General features: G+C 39.0%; 1 protein-coding gene across 1 annotated transcript in view; it reads right to left on the bottom strand.

The window, feature by feature from the left end:
* Window positions 1-4,782: 4,782 nt before the first annotated feature.
* LOC119409016 (ras-GEF domain-containing family member 1C) overlaps window positions 4,783-16,968 on the bottom strand; it is a 16,223-nt gene continuing 4,037 nt past the window's right edge. Inside the window, exons 4-13 of the mRNA XM_037675877.1 lie at window positions 13,817-14,038; window positions 11,446-11,520; window positions 8,781-8,882; window positions 8,254-8,356; window positions 8,054-8,133; window positions 7,878-7,973; window positions 7,685-7,780; window positions 7,464-7,587; window positions 5,279-5,351; window positions 4,783-4,834 (exon numbers count right to left, since the gene is read on the bottom strand). Of these exons, the coding sequence (XP_037531805.1) occupies window positions 4,810-4,834; window positions 5,279-5,351; window positions 7,464-7,587; window positions 7,685-7,780; window positions 7,878-7,973; window positions 8,054-8,133; window positions 8,254-8,356; window positions 8,781-8,882; window positions 11,446-11,520; window positions 13,817-14,038 (996 nt within the window). The 3' untranslated portion in view covers window positions 4,783-4,809. The remainder of the gene's footprint in view (window positions 4,835-5,278; window positions 5,352-7,463; window positions 7,588-7,684; window positions 7,781-7,877; window positions 7,974-8,053; window positions 8,134-8,253; window positions 8,357-8,780; window positions 8,883-11,445; window positions 11,521-13,816; window positions 14,039-16,968) is intronic.

Raw genomic sequence — 16,968 nt, 5'->3', positions numbered from 1 at the left:
TGATCAAACCTGCCTCTGAAGACCTTCATGGGACAGGAACTGTTATTTCATTGATTTGAATCCAGAAATACAAATTAGTTCATCCAGAGACTTTCTAATTGTATCCTGAACTAATCAATTGAAAGAACACTCTCTTTTTTATATATTATCATTACTATTTTACAATATCTTGATAATCAAAAGTGTGTTTAGTTCATACCATTTTTAAATGTTGAAGTGAACCACTCATTTTAAATCAACTGTGAAACAGTATTAATGATTTTTTAATCCTCATTCAAAGTAGAAATCAAGTTAAATGTCTATTTTACAAAGTAATTATGCATTTTTGATCTTCTGTCTGAAATGAGAAGGAGTGATGTCGATCAAAAGTCGGAGACAGTCAAAAACAAGTTTATTGGAACGAACTGTCGTGTTTTTAAACCTCTCAGACAGAAACAAGAAAACTGGCACCAGTAAGTCTGTCATTTCTCCAAAATATTTTCTCGTCTGTAACTAACTGTTCCTAAACATTTCTGATGTTTTCTCGACTTGTAATGACCCTCTGACGTCACTAAAACCACACCCCTGTTGGTTCCTTCAACCAATCAGGACTTCCTAAAAGTGACCGGAAGCAGAACTCTTTATTAGTTCTGTGAGTTCAGTTGGTTCCGTTAGTTCCTCGGAGTCCCTTCTGGTTCTGATGGCGTTCGGCTGGAGTTCCTAGGAGTTCTTCTGAGTTTTTCTCAGACTCAGTCTTCTGAGTCTAGTTGGGATTATGGAGTCTTCCACATCTGAGTGGAACCTCTGACGGACTCACAGCTCGCTGTGTATCCACCCGGGAGATGAGCGTGTTGTTGAACGGAGTACCGTCACTACTTCGGACGATTCTCAGCCATCCTGAGGAGACGCTGAAAGGTAGCGTTGAAATGGAACTCCGTACCGGAGCTGACCTATCTTCTGCAAAGGTAACGAGTCGCTTCACTACCTAGTGTACCGGGGCTGAGCTGGGGTCGGATGAAGGGTGCCATTCCTCGTCAACACACTTTCTTCCTCCACATTTTCTCTCCATTTAAACTCCTTCATTTCCCATCTTTAAACGTCTATCTTGCCAGTAATTAATCCAGATGCCTTCAGAAATGTCTGTTGTTTTTATTAAGTAAGACGTGCCAAGTTTTATTAATCAGAGCCGATCAATCTAATCCAGTGTACAATGTTTTGATGTTAAATTTTGATTCTGTTAATAAATGACCACATTTATTTTGATGGGTCAAAGAAAATTAACGTCTCATGTCACTGATTAAACCATCCACGCACAGTACATCTGTCACATATCTGTCAAGTAGCTCGAAAAAGAGAGAACCCGTTATTAAAATATGACTGTAGTGGAGCTCTGAAGCTAACCAAGCTAATCGAGCCTTGCAGCTCACTACACATTATACCGTATATGTATTATATTTATTATAGCAGAACTATGGCCTATTTCTGTTTTATTGCAAATTAAATTTAATAATCGAATACTTGGTAAGCAATGGAAAAAGGAGCAATGTTAACAGGTTGTCTTTGTAAAAAAAAAAAAAAAAGATAAGATAAAGATTAATTACTGCTCTGCCTATTGTTTAAAACATATTTTTAGATTGACCAATTAACAAGTTTATCCCTATTGATCTAAAAAAAATAAATTATGGAAACTGTCGGTTCCAGAGGAGCTTCTTAGTTAAAACACTTGAAAGTCTTTACAGCAATTATATCAAGTGATTAAATTAGAACATTAAAGTAAGAAATAATGAAAACAGAAGGAACAACAGGAAGCGAGAGAAGATGGTTACGTTTTATTAAAGGCTTGTTTCAGGAACCACAAACCCCACAGTGATGCCAAAGGTGTTTCTTTCTGACCCAAACACCTAAAACGAAACCACTCGTCTTTAAGCTGCACATGGTTTTGAACGTTACACAAAGTAATAATGGATTTGGCAGTCCGACAGGTAAAACGGATGCTATGCAGGCGATTGTCATTGAGAAAACATATTTTTCAGCACAGTTGATGTTCAATTCCAACACATTTTCACCATGAACGGCAGCTTTGACATCACATTTCTTTTTTTTTTTCTATAACTTATCCAGGAACGAGTTAACAGTGAAAGCAAGTTTATAAAAGAGGAGAGATCGGGTGGGAGGGTTAAAGTCTGTCTTTTCCAGAGAGGTGCTCGGTAAAAGACAAAACACCGACTTCAATCAAATGCGTATAATTACATAATTATAATTACATCGCTCCCACTCCACTCCAGGTGTTAATACCACAAAAACAACACGCTTCAAGTCAACGAAACATGAGCGGTCAGAAGTTTTCTCTCTTTAAATCTAAAGTTTTCTTCCACGAAAAAAGCAACACTTCACTGCAAGATTGGATAGTTTTTAAAATTCACTAATGCCCCTTTTAGAAAAACCACCGTTGGACTTCATGTTTCTGTAAAGGAAAGATACGATAAAAACTTTACATCTGTCAGCACAGAGATCTCCATAAATATATCAGGACAACTGAACATCAGTCAGAGGAAACTTCCTGCAGAGCAGAAAGACAAAGGGGGGAGTCATAATGTCACCTGTACACAATCTACACCTGGCCTAACTTCTGTCGCCATGACGACATTACAGTAGTTTTATTACATTAATGGCACAATACATAAAAAAAGGGTAAACACTTGTTAAAAATTCTTAATACCAGTTATTTTGCCAAAAAATGAAATAAATAAAAAGAGATGAGACTTGTTCGTGCAATACAAGAACACAAATGCATGGACATCTGCTTCACACACACACACACACACACACACACACACACACACACACACACACACACACACACACACACACACACACTTACAGAGGTGATCCAATCCTTCAGTTGACCTGTACAATGTGGGCTAACCAGCGCCCTGCGTGTCATTTATTGTTCCCTTACAGTCCCTTCAAGCTAAATACTTAATTGAGTCTCTGAATGAAAGCAGAAAAGATCATAAGAGAGGAAAAAAATCACGAGACGGCATCAAGGAGTCGATACAATGAAGTGGTCTTCCCTGTAACTATGGTCTAATGGCATTTTTGCATCAAAAGGCCCGACACGGGTTCAAGCCTGGTTCTGTGTGTTTGCATTTGGCGTTACGGCCCACTTATAGTCCCGTTCCTGAAACCCAGAGACCTGGGGCTCCATTTGGGCTGGGCTGCTGGGACCGATGTGACGTCAGCATATTAGCCACTGATTGTTTCACTGGCCTGGAGGCACGGATTCATGTGAGCTAGATCCTGCTGGAACAGGATCCGGGAGCTCTCTTATTTTGACAGGGTGCGTTCCGGTAACTTTGGTTGGATCTGGTAACTCTCAGGCTTACTAATAATAAAGTTATGAACAAATATGAACGCCTTGAACGAATAAAACTTAAACTGGATATGTAAACTGAAAATAATTACATAAACACTCATTTTAAACACAACAGCCACTTACGACTTCTTAATATCACATACGAGCTGCAACTTCAAGTAACATTTCCATAAATACCCTTAAAAAAATCTCTGCCCTAAAAGCCACAGCCGCGGTTGGGTGGTTAGAGAAGTCGTCCATCAATGCAAGAGTTGGGGGTTCGATTCCACCAGCAGTCACATGACAAAGTGTCCCTGGGCAAGACACAACCCGTCATTGTCTCCGATGTGTGTTCCATCATGTATGAATGTGATGGAGTGCTGTATGGATGGATAAATGAGGGCATGGATTGTGTTGTAAAGAGCTTTGAGTATACGATAGAATAGGTGATATATAAGTACACTCCATTTACCATAAAAGACTGGTGGGGGTGAGTGCCGAGCTAACCAGGCAGTCGTATGTGGGCAGGAGCCCACAGGCAGCCACCATGAATAGACGGAGGAGGCACCTGAAGGTTTCACATGTGGAGTCGGACAACAACGAGCAGGAGGGAATACAGCGGAGAAGAGTCGGCTTTGAACCATCAAGTAAGGGAGGATGCTCGACAGAAGTGGAGTGTGTAAAATTTAGGTAAATGTTTAACAACCTGTTTAAATACATAAAAATGCAGGAAATTGCATGTACTTTATTCTAAATTTTCTGGGGGAGGGCACACCGAAACCCCTGGCCCCTCCCCCGCCCCTCAGCTGGCCCGCCCACTATTTGCATTCCGGCATCGATCGCTTACAAATTAAGCCCTGCCCGGAGGCCTCACCTCACAGACAAGTCATCCTCCAGAAACTGCTCACTCCCTTCACTCCTGTGTTACTGTTGGTTTGTGAGAGAGCTGTGCTTTTTTGTTGTTTCAGCACCCTGAATGTATTCTTCTGTTTTTGTTGCAGATAATGTGATATCACACATTTTTGATACTATTCAATCAACCTTTATTTATACATTATCTCTGCTCACATCGAGGCGGCTCTCTGCTGAAAGCAAACACAACCATGGCTGGGGTAGACTGCGGCCATGACGTGCCGGGCCAGGCCAGGCCTTATGATGCAAAAATGCCATATGTTAGTAAACATGTTCACAGAGTAAACATACGGAAAGGAACGGAGCAGCTCCATCCCTCTCCAACAAACTGTAGCTAAATGATCCTGCCAAGGATTTTTTGTTGTTGTTGTTCCTGGTTTTGGATTTTTTTTTTTTTCCACACTCAAGTTGAGTTTTTTAAAATTATTTTTCTTTACTCAAGCTGCTTATTAAAAAAAACAAAACAACAACACCTAAGTACCAGCTTTAGGTTCCTTCACAGTCCAGTTCAGTGCAAAGAAAATCGCTCCAGTGGTGCTGAGAGGGTTAGAGTTATCATCGACTCATGTCTTTGCCAGGACGTTGGACCTGATGGGAGACGAGAGGTGGACAAGTTGTCATTTTGAATACAAAAACTTTATTTAGCACCTTGTGGCAGAAAAAGTATAATGGCCTCATGCAATAATGTAATTCTGTGTGAGCTTGTCTGTTAGCAAAATAGCTCATGAACCGTGGAACCTGTTTAAATGAAACTCTTAGAAATTAATCACTGAATTTACATCTACAACTGATTAACTTTTAATAATCAAACTGATTCATGATGGTCGCCACAGCTAATCAACCTCAGCAATTACATAAATGGCTACAGCTCAGTCGTTTTCACAGATATAGAGTTAAAACTTGGTGGCATCTAAGCTGTATAAGCCAAGCTCTGATCATTTGAGTTCTTTGTTTAAAGCTTTTTTTTTTCATGCAAGCTGGTGGGTGATATACATTCCTTCACGAAATGCTACTTTCATTTTAAGTTCTCACCTGAGTGCTTTCCATCGGTCCTTCTCTACCTGGTTTTCTGGACTCTCACTTTCATAGGATGCAAGATAGAGCCCTGAGGGTTGAGAGGAGAATATTTAGTAAATTAACTATGCATGACCCAAAAAATCCATTTTACCGAACATAATAGATTCTCCTCAAAACATTGCACAAGCGGCTCTGTAAACCTAAAGCACAGATCATGTGTTAAATGTTAATATTATTATGTATTTTTTTAATTATTAGGGCTCTGTTTACATGAGAACAACCTCTGGAAACGTTTGTGTTTTTTCATTGTTTATTGTGGCTAACAAGAAAAAGTCGTCTTTACATGGATCTACTGTAGTTTCTATGCCAGGCAGAGTTGCCAAATAAGAAATGCTGAATTATTTTATTGTCACTTTAAAATTATTGTATTGTGACTCAAACGATTATATGGTGAGTGAAGGGGCGCTTTCTCAGAGGAAGGGGGTTGAACATGTACACAGAAAAGAAGGGGGCAAAAAAAGTTATTCCTGTTTATCTGGCAACCCTGATGCCAGGCTCTCAACAAACAGTGCGCATAGTGCATGAAGTGTCTATACGATCACAGTTACAGCCAAACTGGTGACTACATGAACTACTTTAGACCTAGGATGTTGTTGGTTTGCTCTTACATGCTGAAGGGTGAGTAGCACAAACAGCTTTCTGCCATTTACTGTCACTGTTAGTGCAGACAAATTTAGAACTGCTGCCGCCTGTAATGCGCACGTGCAATTTCACATCTGCGGAGTATTTCACACATCCACGGGGGTTCTCCAGAAAAGCTAAAATCTAAAACCTGGATTTAGAAATCTTCAGTTTCAGAGAGAAGGAATGGTCAAACTGTGGCAGAAAAGCTCCGGTTTCACTCAAAAAACACGTAAACGAGGCCTACTCATCTTGTGCTCCTTCATCAATGTGTGGCACGAGAGCTGCACAGAAAGGCAAGCTCTGCAGAGAGTGGTGAAGGCTGCACAGAAGTCTGTTGGGGTCAGCCTCCCCACCATCACAGACATCTACACCTCCAGATGCAGGAAGAGAGCCACCTGCATCATGGAGCACCCCACTCATCCAGCACACACACTTTTTGCCCCGCTCCCCTCTGGTAGAAGGTTGCAGAGCATTAAGTGTAGAACCACTAGACTGAGTGAGAAACAGCTTCTACCCTGAGGCTGTTACTCATGAATCTCTAACCAGGATTATCACTGTAATGCCCCTTAAATTGGAGATTTGACACTTTATCCATGATTGCTGATTTCTTACCCATAAGATGCTGTATTCACCCATCTGCTCACTACAGACTCATGTTCAGGCTGCTGTTTAATAAACCGTATTATATTATATTATTATTGTTTAGCATATGTCTTGGATCTTTGTATACCGTTTCTTTTTTATAGTGTATATTTTTGCTATTTATGAGTCTAACTAGGACCTCGAGTACACAGTTTTGTTCTATTTCAAGTACCACATGTGACGCGAATGACAATAAAGAACCTTGAACCTAAACACAAAGTCCACACAAGTTTATTAGGAATGCGATAAGTAAATTACACACAACTGACGTTAATGCAATTTACATGCAAGGAAACGCTAATGGAAGTGCTTTTCGGTTACACTATTTTTATTTTTTATATATTAAAAATACAGTTAAAACTCATTAATTTTCCATGTATTGATAATTTCAAAATAAAATAGTATAGTTAATCTTTTTTTTTTTTTAATGGCAAAACAACTTTAAACACTTAATAAAGACCACGTTATCCTTCGTTACCATAAAAATAATATTTAAATCATACATTCTATGACAAGTTCTCACAACAGCCTTTGTCACTGACTAAATACACTGAAATGAACCGTATCGACCAGAGCTGAGAACAGTGTTGTTCACTTTTCTTTTATCTCCTCTTAATAAGGAATTAGGTTGGGCTTGAACAGGAATTTATGCACAAAAGTTCAACACAATCCAATTAAATTTACCAAAAAAAAAAAGAGACAAACTGTCAGAAATGTAATGGCAGCTGGGATTCCTCACCTCTTGAGTGAAGAATACTAAAGGCAAACATTTTCAGGCTAATTCACAAGAGTTTAAAAAAATACTTCAGTCTGGATCAAAGTGTTGTGGTGCAAGTCATTCCATCCACAGAGCCACCACGTTCCACTAACTCACCGTCCTCGCTGAAGATGGGAGCGGTGTGGAGGTAGTGCAGGATGGCCTGATCCTGCTCAAAAGGACACTCCACCCGTTTCCAAGTCATGAACTCTCCGACTTGTCGCGCTAACTCCACAAATTTCTAAACAACAAGCGCAAGAAAGCAAAAGCAAGCGAACGTCCAGATTAAATGATTCAGGGTGCGTGTGAAGCCTGATAATCCAAGACTTGGAAGGTACCTCAAAGTTGACGTGGCCGTTGGGCAGGCGGTTAGCGCAGCCTTCATTCAGGAAATAAATGTCTTTTATCAGCAGGCTGAAGAAGGGAATCACAATCTGAGGAGGAACATAATGTGTATTATAAATACAATGTAAAAAATATCAAATTAAACCCATTAATGTTTCAAAATAGTAGTGAAGCTCAGGATCCAACCCTTTCTCTGTTGCTGTTGGCAGTCTGTGAGCGATGGGCGGCGCCCCTCAGGGCCGTCCTATAGTTGTAGAAGTTTCCTGTAGGGTCCATTTGGTGCTGATAAAGAAAACAGCAGCCGGCTTTAGGTTTGAACGCGCCCTCTACGCCTCAGACGTGAACAACCGTAATGTGTTTACCTCAAGAATGAAGAACTTGGCTGTCTTGGTTTTGCTCCAGGTCTTTTTCAGTCGAGACACCGGAGTCATGTTCATGCCAGCTACAGGAAAGATAAAAATAATAAAATCCCGACTAAAAACAAGTTTTAGTTTTTACTATCAGACGATTTATGATTATTTTTTTTTTGGCACATTTATGTATCATAAAACAACCAACTCACAGATGATGGCCATGAGGGAGTTAAAGTTTCCTATGTTGAAACACTCTCTGGCCACATCAATGAAGAACTCGATGACCTGGGCCCTCTGCTTCTTCTTGGATGGCTGTAAAATGGGGAATATATACATATACATATAGTTTTTATTTTCCATTGACATAATTAAATTTTTCTAAGCAAATATCATCTTTTTTATTTTTTACTGGTACTAACCCATTTAGTTCAAGTGATTGCAGTAACTAAAAGTGTCCATGAGGGGGCAGTGATGCTCTAAAACAAACCAACTACCATCATATGAAGATTAGCTAATAAGATATGACTCTGCATATGTTCTACAGTGGCTTTCTTATTTAGCAGTATTTTTCAAAGTCTTATCTAAAGTAATAATTTATTCAGCTGTTTGTTCTTTGTGGTGAAAATGATGTTATGTGCAGACTAAACATATTTCGAGTGCTGAGTGGGTTTTCCTCTACAGTCCAATGTCAGATTTAGCAAAATTAGCTTTTAATTCTGGTAATTTTCCTGCTCACCATGCAGATCTCTGTCGCTACCAGGTAGCACAGTCGGTTGAACCAGCGGACGTAAGCTTCCAGGTTGGAGGTTTTCTTCTTCTGATCACTGAAACATGGCTGCTGATGATACACACACACACACCAGGTAAGGAGAGCAAGTACTGCCATGGTGATTTGTATTGACCTTAGTTAGCTTCCTGACTAAAGGCCGACCCCCCGTGAGACAGCAAAAGATAAAGGCGAGGCAGAAAAAAAAGAAATGATGAGTGGAAAAAAGATGGCAGCAAATGAATATAAATCTAAATGTTTATATCAAATGTTTTCCATTCAGCATTTTGTTCTTACTGCTAAAGATTGACCAGGGGTGGGAAAGGATTTGGACAAGTGAGCAAACCTGATTGTCAGTTTTATACATTAATCTTCTTTTTCATGCTGCATTTATTCTTGAAAAATCATCCCAGCACATATTTTCTTACTGTTCTTGACTCTCCCAATCAAGGGATCCATCTGGCAACCCATTTAAGAGCTAGATTGAATATGTATCACAGATATTCCCAATTTAAATCTTGCTAGTCAATAATAATAATAATAATAATAATAATAAATCAATATCTTCACAATATTATCCTCCCTGGGACAAATGGCAAGAAATGCTATTTAGGCATGTGCTATTCATGAGGACAGATTTCTCATCACGCATCATGACAGTTCAGTGGGAAATACTGACAAATCCTAATTCCAGTTTAAAATTGCCCTGCAGTATTTGATGTTTGTTTATATTAAATCTGTTTTTAAGTCAAAATAAAGTTGTGATTATCTAAGTAAAATGATAACTATTTCAAGTTTTATTACAGTAAGTTTAGACCTGGAAAAATATACATCAGTGGAATTAGCAGTGAGCAACCAGCTACATGACCAAAGTGCTAACTGCTTTAAAAATTATATTTTTCTGTCTGAACTTAACAAACGGCTCATAAAAACAGCCATCGGTGGGAAATAAACACTGAATTCTTCAGTTTCATGGCGTTTACTATCTTTTACACAACAGTACGCACCGTTCAGCTAACACGATTCTTGATTAGTTCAATTAAAAAGGCCTCGAGTGAGAATGGACGCAGCTCACAATGATTATTTCAGTAAGTTTGATACTTGTTTTATTGAGCTGAGACATCCAAACTAAATTAATAAATGTAAATGGTCTTTTTAAAAAGCTTTTGAATGCAAAAGCTTTTAGCTAGCTACAACGTTAGCGCCTGCGCAAAAACTGACTTCAAGAGACAAAATTCAAAATGATTAGTTACCAAACGAGCTCATTGTTTTAAGGCCAGTCTTGCTAAACATAAATCAGTTTATTTTTGTGACTGTGTTTGTTTCCAGTTTGTAGTTCTTTTTATTTGTATTTTTGAGTGTTTTCAGACATGTTTGTAGTTTAGTCTTATCAGGTAGCTTCCCAGTTTCTCAGCGCTCGGCTTCCTGTGTTACGCAACGTCTGGGTTTCATCTGCTCATCAGCACACCTGTCGTTCATTCACTAATCATCATAAATACTCCCTGTCTGTGTTCGTTCCTGTCAGCACCCTGTTGGGTTCCTCTCGGTTCATTTTGCTGCCATGTCAGCTACTTTTGGTTTGGTTGTGTTATAAAAATTCTGTTTTTAACTCAAGTTTCTGTCTTCATCCTGCCTTTTGGGTGCTAACAAACCCTGCCACATGAAATATATACTATTAAATTAAGGATGCACGAAATTGGATTTTTGGCCGATATCCGATATGTTAAAACTTATTTGATCGATAACTGATACCAATACCTACATGTTTTCCCCTAGACCTACTTACAGAGACTACATAGCTTTTCTTCTGTGGAATTAAAATACTATATTATTCTGCATGGTCTTTGTCAATTTGGCCTGCTACCATGTGATGTCATAACGTGCTGGCGCTGCAGGCATCCTTGTCACTGGGTTGTCATATAAAAACAGCGCCATATATATATATATATATATATATATATATATATATATAAACAGTGCCTTTTATATCGGTGCGTTATTTTGATGTAATGGACGATATTTACCTTTATCGCTAATATCAGCCGATATCGATATCATGCCGATAATATTGTGCATCTCTAATTACAATAGCTATATTTCCCAGACATTTTTGCCAAGTGTCATTGTTTTTTAAGCACATTAAAAAAATTAAGAAAAAGTGAGTAGAGGGGGGTTCTTTACATAAAATTACTGCTAATGAATTCATGAAAACTCAAGTTTGGACAATATTCACGGTATAATTCATTTTATACACCAACAATATAAATTATTACAAGGGTATGATATGTTGCTGAAAGTATAATTGACAATGTAAAATAAGGCGTGGCAGTTTGAAGTAAACATTCAGTGAATATATTTATGTTTACTATCACTTTTTAAATCTCAGAATCGTGGCTGCAGTAATGGTCAACTAATCATTTCAGCTTTCCACAGCTGAAACAGAAAATAAATTCAATTACCGGTAGAATGAGCTACTCACAGGTTTAGCTCTAAAACCAGTTTCTGCTTTAGGGCTCTGGTTTGAGCATCTGATGTTGCAAAACATTCATTTTTATTGATCTAATATCCCATGTGTGTGTTTGTTCTGAAAATAGTCCTGACTCACATCACAAATATTCACAAAATAAAAGCTTACCTGAGTTCCATCCAGTGGGTCTTTCTGAACAAAGGCTTGGACAAACTCCTCGGGCCCAATATGGCTTAAACGTTCCTGGAAAACAAACACACACACACACGTTTTATGGATTCACATCCATTTCCTGCATGCTTACCGTTAGCATAACAATTATTTAACTAAATTTAGCTTTCTATCTTATTTTTACTCAAATAATTAAACACTTTCATTATAGGACTTTGCTTTTTGTTGCAACTGCACAAACACATTTATATACTCTACACATGAGTACTATAAGAACACACACACACACATGAGCAGTCCCTTCAATAACTCTTTAATTACAGCACTGGAAGCCTATTGATACGGGGAAGTAATGACTCACCGATGTGACTCACCGGTATCATATTTCTGCAAAGTGACACTGGAGACAATGTTCACTTCTATTAAAAGACGGCAGTCAACTCGCACACACGTGCAAATCAACATGGCTCGATGGACTCATCACACCCCGAGATAAAATCCAAACCCACCACACAAACACGAATCCGACAGCAGCAATGACAACCATTACTCAGTACTGATGTGTGGCAGAAACCTATACAAGACATTTTAAAAAGCTAGAATGTGTGAACTGTGCACGCACGTGTGTCCCTTTGTGTGTGTGTGTGTGTGAGTACAAAGCTGTCAAGTCACATAAATCCACAGCAGTTTTATCCTCTTTGTTCGCAGCCTCAGGCACATTGTTGACTTCTAGGGTGATGTCAACGCTCAGACAAGAGGACAGGCGTGCTCAAAACGTGCACGCACAAACACACAACCCCCCTCAGAAACACGTGCCCACGTCGAGACACACATGAATTAGCTCAAAAGCACCAGGCATGGACTGAGAGGGACGCTGCAGAGATCCTTTTGTGTGTTTTTAGTTCAATTTTTGTTCTTCCTTTCATTGCAATGGCTAAACACTTGTTGATGCAGGAATAACTATTGCTGCAAAAATGCAGTGTGCATGCTTACTGCAGAACAACTTGCTGAAAAATGTCTGAAATTATCTAAAAAAAATCATTCTGAAATGTAGCTGAAATGGAAGAACAAGCCTAAATTAGCTGAAGAAAGCATAAAAAACACAAATTTTCTGAATTAGGTTTAAATAAGCAAAAATGAGCACAAACATTAAGAAATTAGCTAAAAAAAGGCTGAAATTAGAAAAAAAATAACTGAAACGTTAAAAAAAAAGTAGTTGAAATAATTTAAACTAGCAGAAATAAGCTGAAAAAAGCATTAAAAAGATCAAATTAGCAGAAAGAAGTTATTTAGGCTAAAAGTAGCAGACATTACCACAAAAAACTGAATTTATCTGGAAACAGCTGAAATTAGCTTAAAAATGCCTAAAAGGTAGCTGAAAAGGTAGAACAAGCTTAAATTACCGGAAGAAAACAGAAAGAATACAATGTCCAATTAGGCTGAAAGAAGCAGAAAGGAGCACAAAGAAGTGGAACTTATCTGAAAAAAGCTAAAATTACTTACAAAAAACAGCTGAAAAGTAGCCAAAAGGCAGAAAGAAGCTTAAATTACCAGAACGAAGTAGAGAGAGCACATTTTTGCTAAATTAGGCTGAAAAATGTTGAAATCAGTGCAAAAAGTGTGGAATTAGCTGAAAAAGCTCAAATTAGCATAAAAAGCTAAGTAGTAGCTGAAATAGCAGAAAAATCTGAAACTTGCATAAGTAAGCTGAAAGCAGTATAACAAGCTAAAATTAGCAGAAAGACGTTAGAAGCACAAAAATGTTGCAGTTAGCAGAAAGAATCTAAAAAGATCACAAAACAGCTAAAAAAACCCAGCTGAAATTAGCTGCAATTAGCTGAAAAAGTTTAAATTTGCACAAGGACGCTGAAGGAAGCTGAACCAGAACAAAATATGAAAGGAGTAGTAAAATGTTGTAAACAGATCTAAAGATATGAAGGATGTAAAATGAGCTCAATTTGTGTCTTATGAGGGAAAAAAATGGCAGAAAAGGCAGAATATGTAAAAAAAAACCTAAAGTTGCACCAATACCAAAAGTCATAGCACCCTTCTCCTGAAAGAGCTGAACATTTTGATATATGAATTGTTGAAATAGCACAAAAATTGTGGAACGACAAAGATGCTGAAAAACGTACGGAAGAAAAATGGATGCCAGTGTGAATGCTTCATGAACACCCACACTGTGATAAACGGTCAAGCCAGGCTTCATTTTAATGTTTAAGACCTTAAGATTGTCTCATTCTTACCACCGTGCCACTCCCTCAACATCCTTTCCTCCCCCACTTTGTCCATCCTTGTTACCTTCTCTTGCCCTGACCTCTGTCTAACCCCCGCACCGATCCCCCTCCCTCCCTCCCTCGGGGCTCACCAGCTCCACGTGGGTGAGCTGCTGTGCCAGCGTGTAGGGGTCGTTGCAGATGGACAGAATGTCCTTCTGGATGGGTGGAGGCTTGCTCTTGAAAGCCACGAGCTTGTCGGAGATGGAGGAAGCGTTGAGGGAGACTTTGACGATGCTCTCCTCCCCCTTGCTCATCAGGGCCAGCCTCTGGCTCAGCTTCTGCAGCATCTGGTTCAGGGTTTTCCAGTACGCCTGGAGAGGGAGAGGGAGAGCTATCAATAACATCTTTGATGAATAATTTATTAATGGCTTGTGATACACATGGATCAGAGGAGCGTGCGGGTTGCCAGGTTGTGAACGCTCCTGTCGCTGCTAAAACAGAAGATGCAAGTTGCTCATCCCAGGTTATAATGTTAACAATTATTTCTTGTTTCGTAATAAGTTTAGAGCTTTTGTTTGAGTGTCATAAAGATTGCAGATCAACAACTGGGAGGTTCTCAATGTGTTTCCATTGCAAACTTTTTTGGGCGGGTCATAAAATTATTGATCAATGACACACTGGATGTTATAAACACTGAAGCACATGTGCAGCACGGTAGAACAGTTGTTAGCACTGACACGTTACAGCAAGAAGGTCGCGGGTTCGCTTCCTGGGTACCAAGTACTCCAATTTACTCCCACAGACCAAAAACAGGCATATTATTTTAAACTCATTTGTCTCCATGTGGCCCTGTTAACGTAACTGCGGTGGCCATCTTGAGTCCGGTTGACCTCAAAGATTTATTTATTGTAGATGTACCATCAGCGATTACTTTCTGAGAGTTTCATTAAAATTCATCCAGCAGTGGGTAAGATATTTTGCTAACAGACAAGCTATGACTTTTTTATTCATTCTGAACAGGACTGGACCCACCATTTTAAATAAATATATATATATTATTTTATGGTCAAGATAATGCAAATACAGTATGCCCTCCATTTATACAAACATTTTAAAGTTGAAAAACGTCTGATTTACATTAAAATGGGAGTTATTTCATCAACAGTTCTTCACTATAATTCATCGTATGCATATAAAGGCTGATTCATACCGTGTTTTTCTGACTATAAGGCGCAACAAAGGCGTATTAAGTGAAACAAAACAGTCAGATAAGTCAAACTTTATTCAACTTATTCACAATAACTCTCGACATTGTTCAGTTGTGCCATATAAAATCAGTTCGAGGTCAGTAAGCACAACCAGAACTAATACAGAAGGCTCACTGTTGATTTTTGATCAGATTAAAGGATTTTAAATGTGCCTTATAGTCTGAAAAAAAAAAATTACTTTATACTGCTTTATGCTTCAGGCTGCTGTTTAATACATCGTATTATTTTTACACTATCAGTGTTTAGCGTATATCTTGTAAACTGTTTCTTTTTATACTTTACATTTTGGCTATTTTTGGGTGTAACCAGGACCCTGTGTACACAATTTCATTCCACCTCATGTAGCAAATGTCATGCGAATGACAATAAAAAAAAACTTGATCCTTGAAAGAAAAATCATTTAAAGTCAAAAGCAGATGCATTTTAGGACAAAATACTTAAAATATTGAATATTATTAAAAATACAATTGTTTTAAAAGAAGCTATTAAGCCTCAAAAGGGAAATAAAGTACTGTGCAAAATTTCTGGCACATAAAATACGTTTTAGAGGTTTTGCATGTTGTTGTAGTCATGTGTTGCGTATTGTGTCTCTATCTGCACCCCCCACCCCCTTCCAGATGACGGCTCTAGGCCGTTGGGTCAGTCTGCCTCAAATATGACCCAGAGCCACAGCTCCCACATGTTTGCACAACCAGCCAGCTGCAAATAGCAGCACATACATCACCAGCTCTCCTCCCTTCGCCTCTACATTTTTACTGCCCTTCTGCCCCTCCTTCTCCTTCACCTTTTCTTCCTCCCATCCCTCGATTCTCTCAATCCATCTCCCTCAAGGCTGCAAATAGACCTCTAATATCCTTCCTTCCTGCTGCATTGTGAGGTTGTACAACAGCTGGGCTGTGGTTACTCAGCCCACACTGACACTCCGACTCTGCAGGGATGGTAATAAATGACCGTTTCTAACCACATCTGTTTCACAATACAGCCTTTTAGCTTCATATTTGTCCAACCTAGATGCTTGGTAAGAAATTTTTGACATCACCTTTCTTTGCCTATTTTTTTGACATGCAGAGAAGTCACAAATTCCAACACATAATGTAACCCCCCCAGGATAAAGACCCCTGGGGTAGACTTGGATTCAGGAACTCAGGCCTCCCGATGGGAGCACAAGCTAAAAGCTGAACACTGTCAATCACTGTCAGTCTTCACCCTGAGAAAAGCAGCTGCAGATAAAAAAAAAAAAAAGGACACCGCCAGCCGAAAGATCCTGATGCATCTGATAAGTTGGAAGTGAAAATGATTAAAAAGTGAAAATGATTAAAAAGTGACTCACAACAAATGCAGCACAAACTGCTGACTCCTGGTCACAGCTTTCAAAAACTGGAAAGAAATCCAGTTGTAAAATGAAAACGAGCAAACTTCTGATGCATGAACTGTATACGACGTGGAAAGAGAACCAAGGTCAAAAGAAATGTTAGCGCTGCAGCGGTGGCTCATTAGGGTCGCCATGGTAACCACACACCTGTGCCTCTCACTCCTTGACTGCCAAGTTAATGAGAGGCAGACAGAAATGCAGGCTGAAAAGTAAACGTCAGTCAGTGGCTGCGTGAAACTGAACAGATTTTAAAAATTCTTGAGCAGCAATAAGACTTTAGTCACATGAGAACTTTAACATACAGTATAGGTTTCACGTAGAAAAGACAAGTTAACAAGAGCCTTTGCTTCCAGTTTTGAGGAGATGTAAATACTGTATTTTCCAGCGTATAAGTCGCATCAGTTAAAAAAAAGCATCATGAAGAGGAAAAAAAACATACTGTATAAGTTTAATTTATTATGTGTCACCGCTGTCCCGTCATGTTTATTATGCATTTATTTAATGGTCAAAACAGCTTCATTTCGCCTGGGTGGCACCATCCATCCATCCATCCATCCATCCATCCATCCATCCATCCATCTTCCCTCCCACATTACATATGCTTCTGACGTCCATCCATCCATCCATCCATCCATCCATCCATCCATCCATCCATCCATCC

Source organism: Nematolebias whitei, chromosome 4 (assembly GCF_014905685.2).
Source record: "Nematolebias whitei isolate Nwh7 chromosome 4, NemWhi1, whole genome shotgun sequence".
Classification (NCBI taxonomy): Eukaryota; Metazoa; Chordata; class Actinopteri; order Cyprinodontiformes; family Rivulidae; genus Nematolebias; species Nematolebias whitei.
The sequence above is the reverse complement of the archived record's forward strand: the minus strand, read 5'-3'. Positions and strand labels throughout refer to the sequence as shown.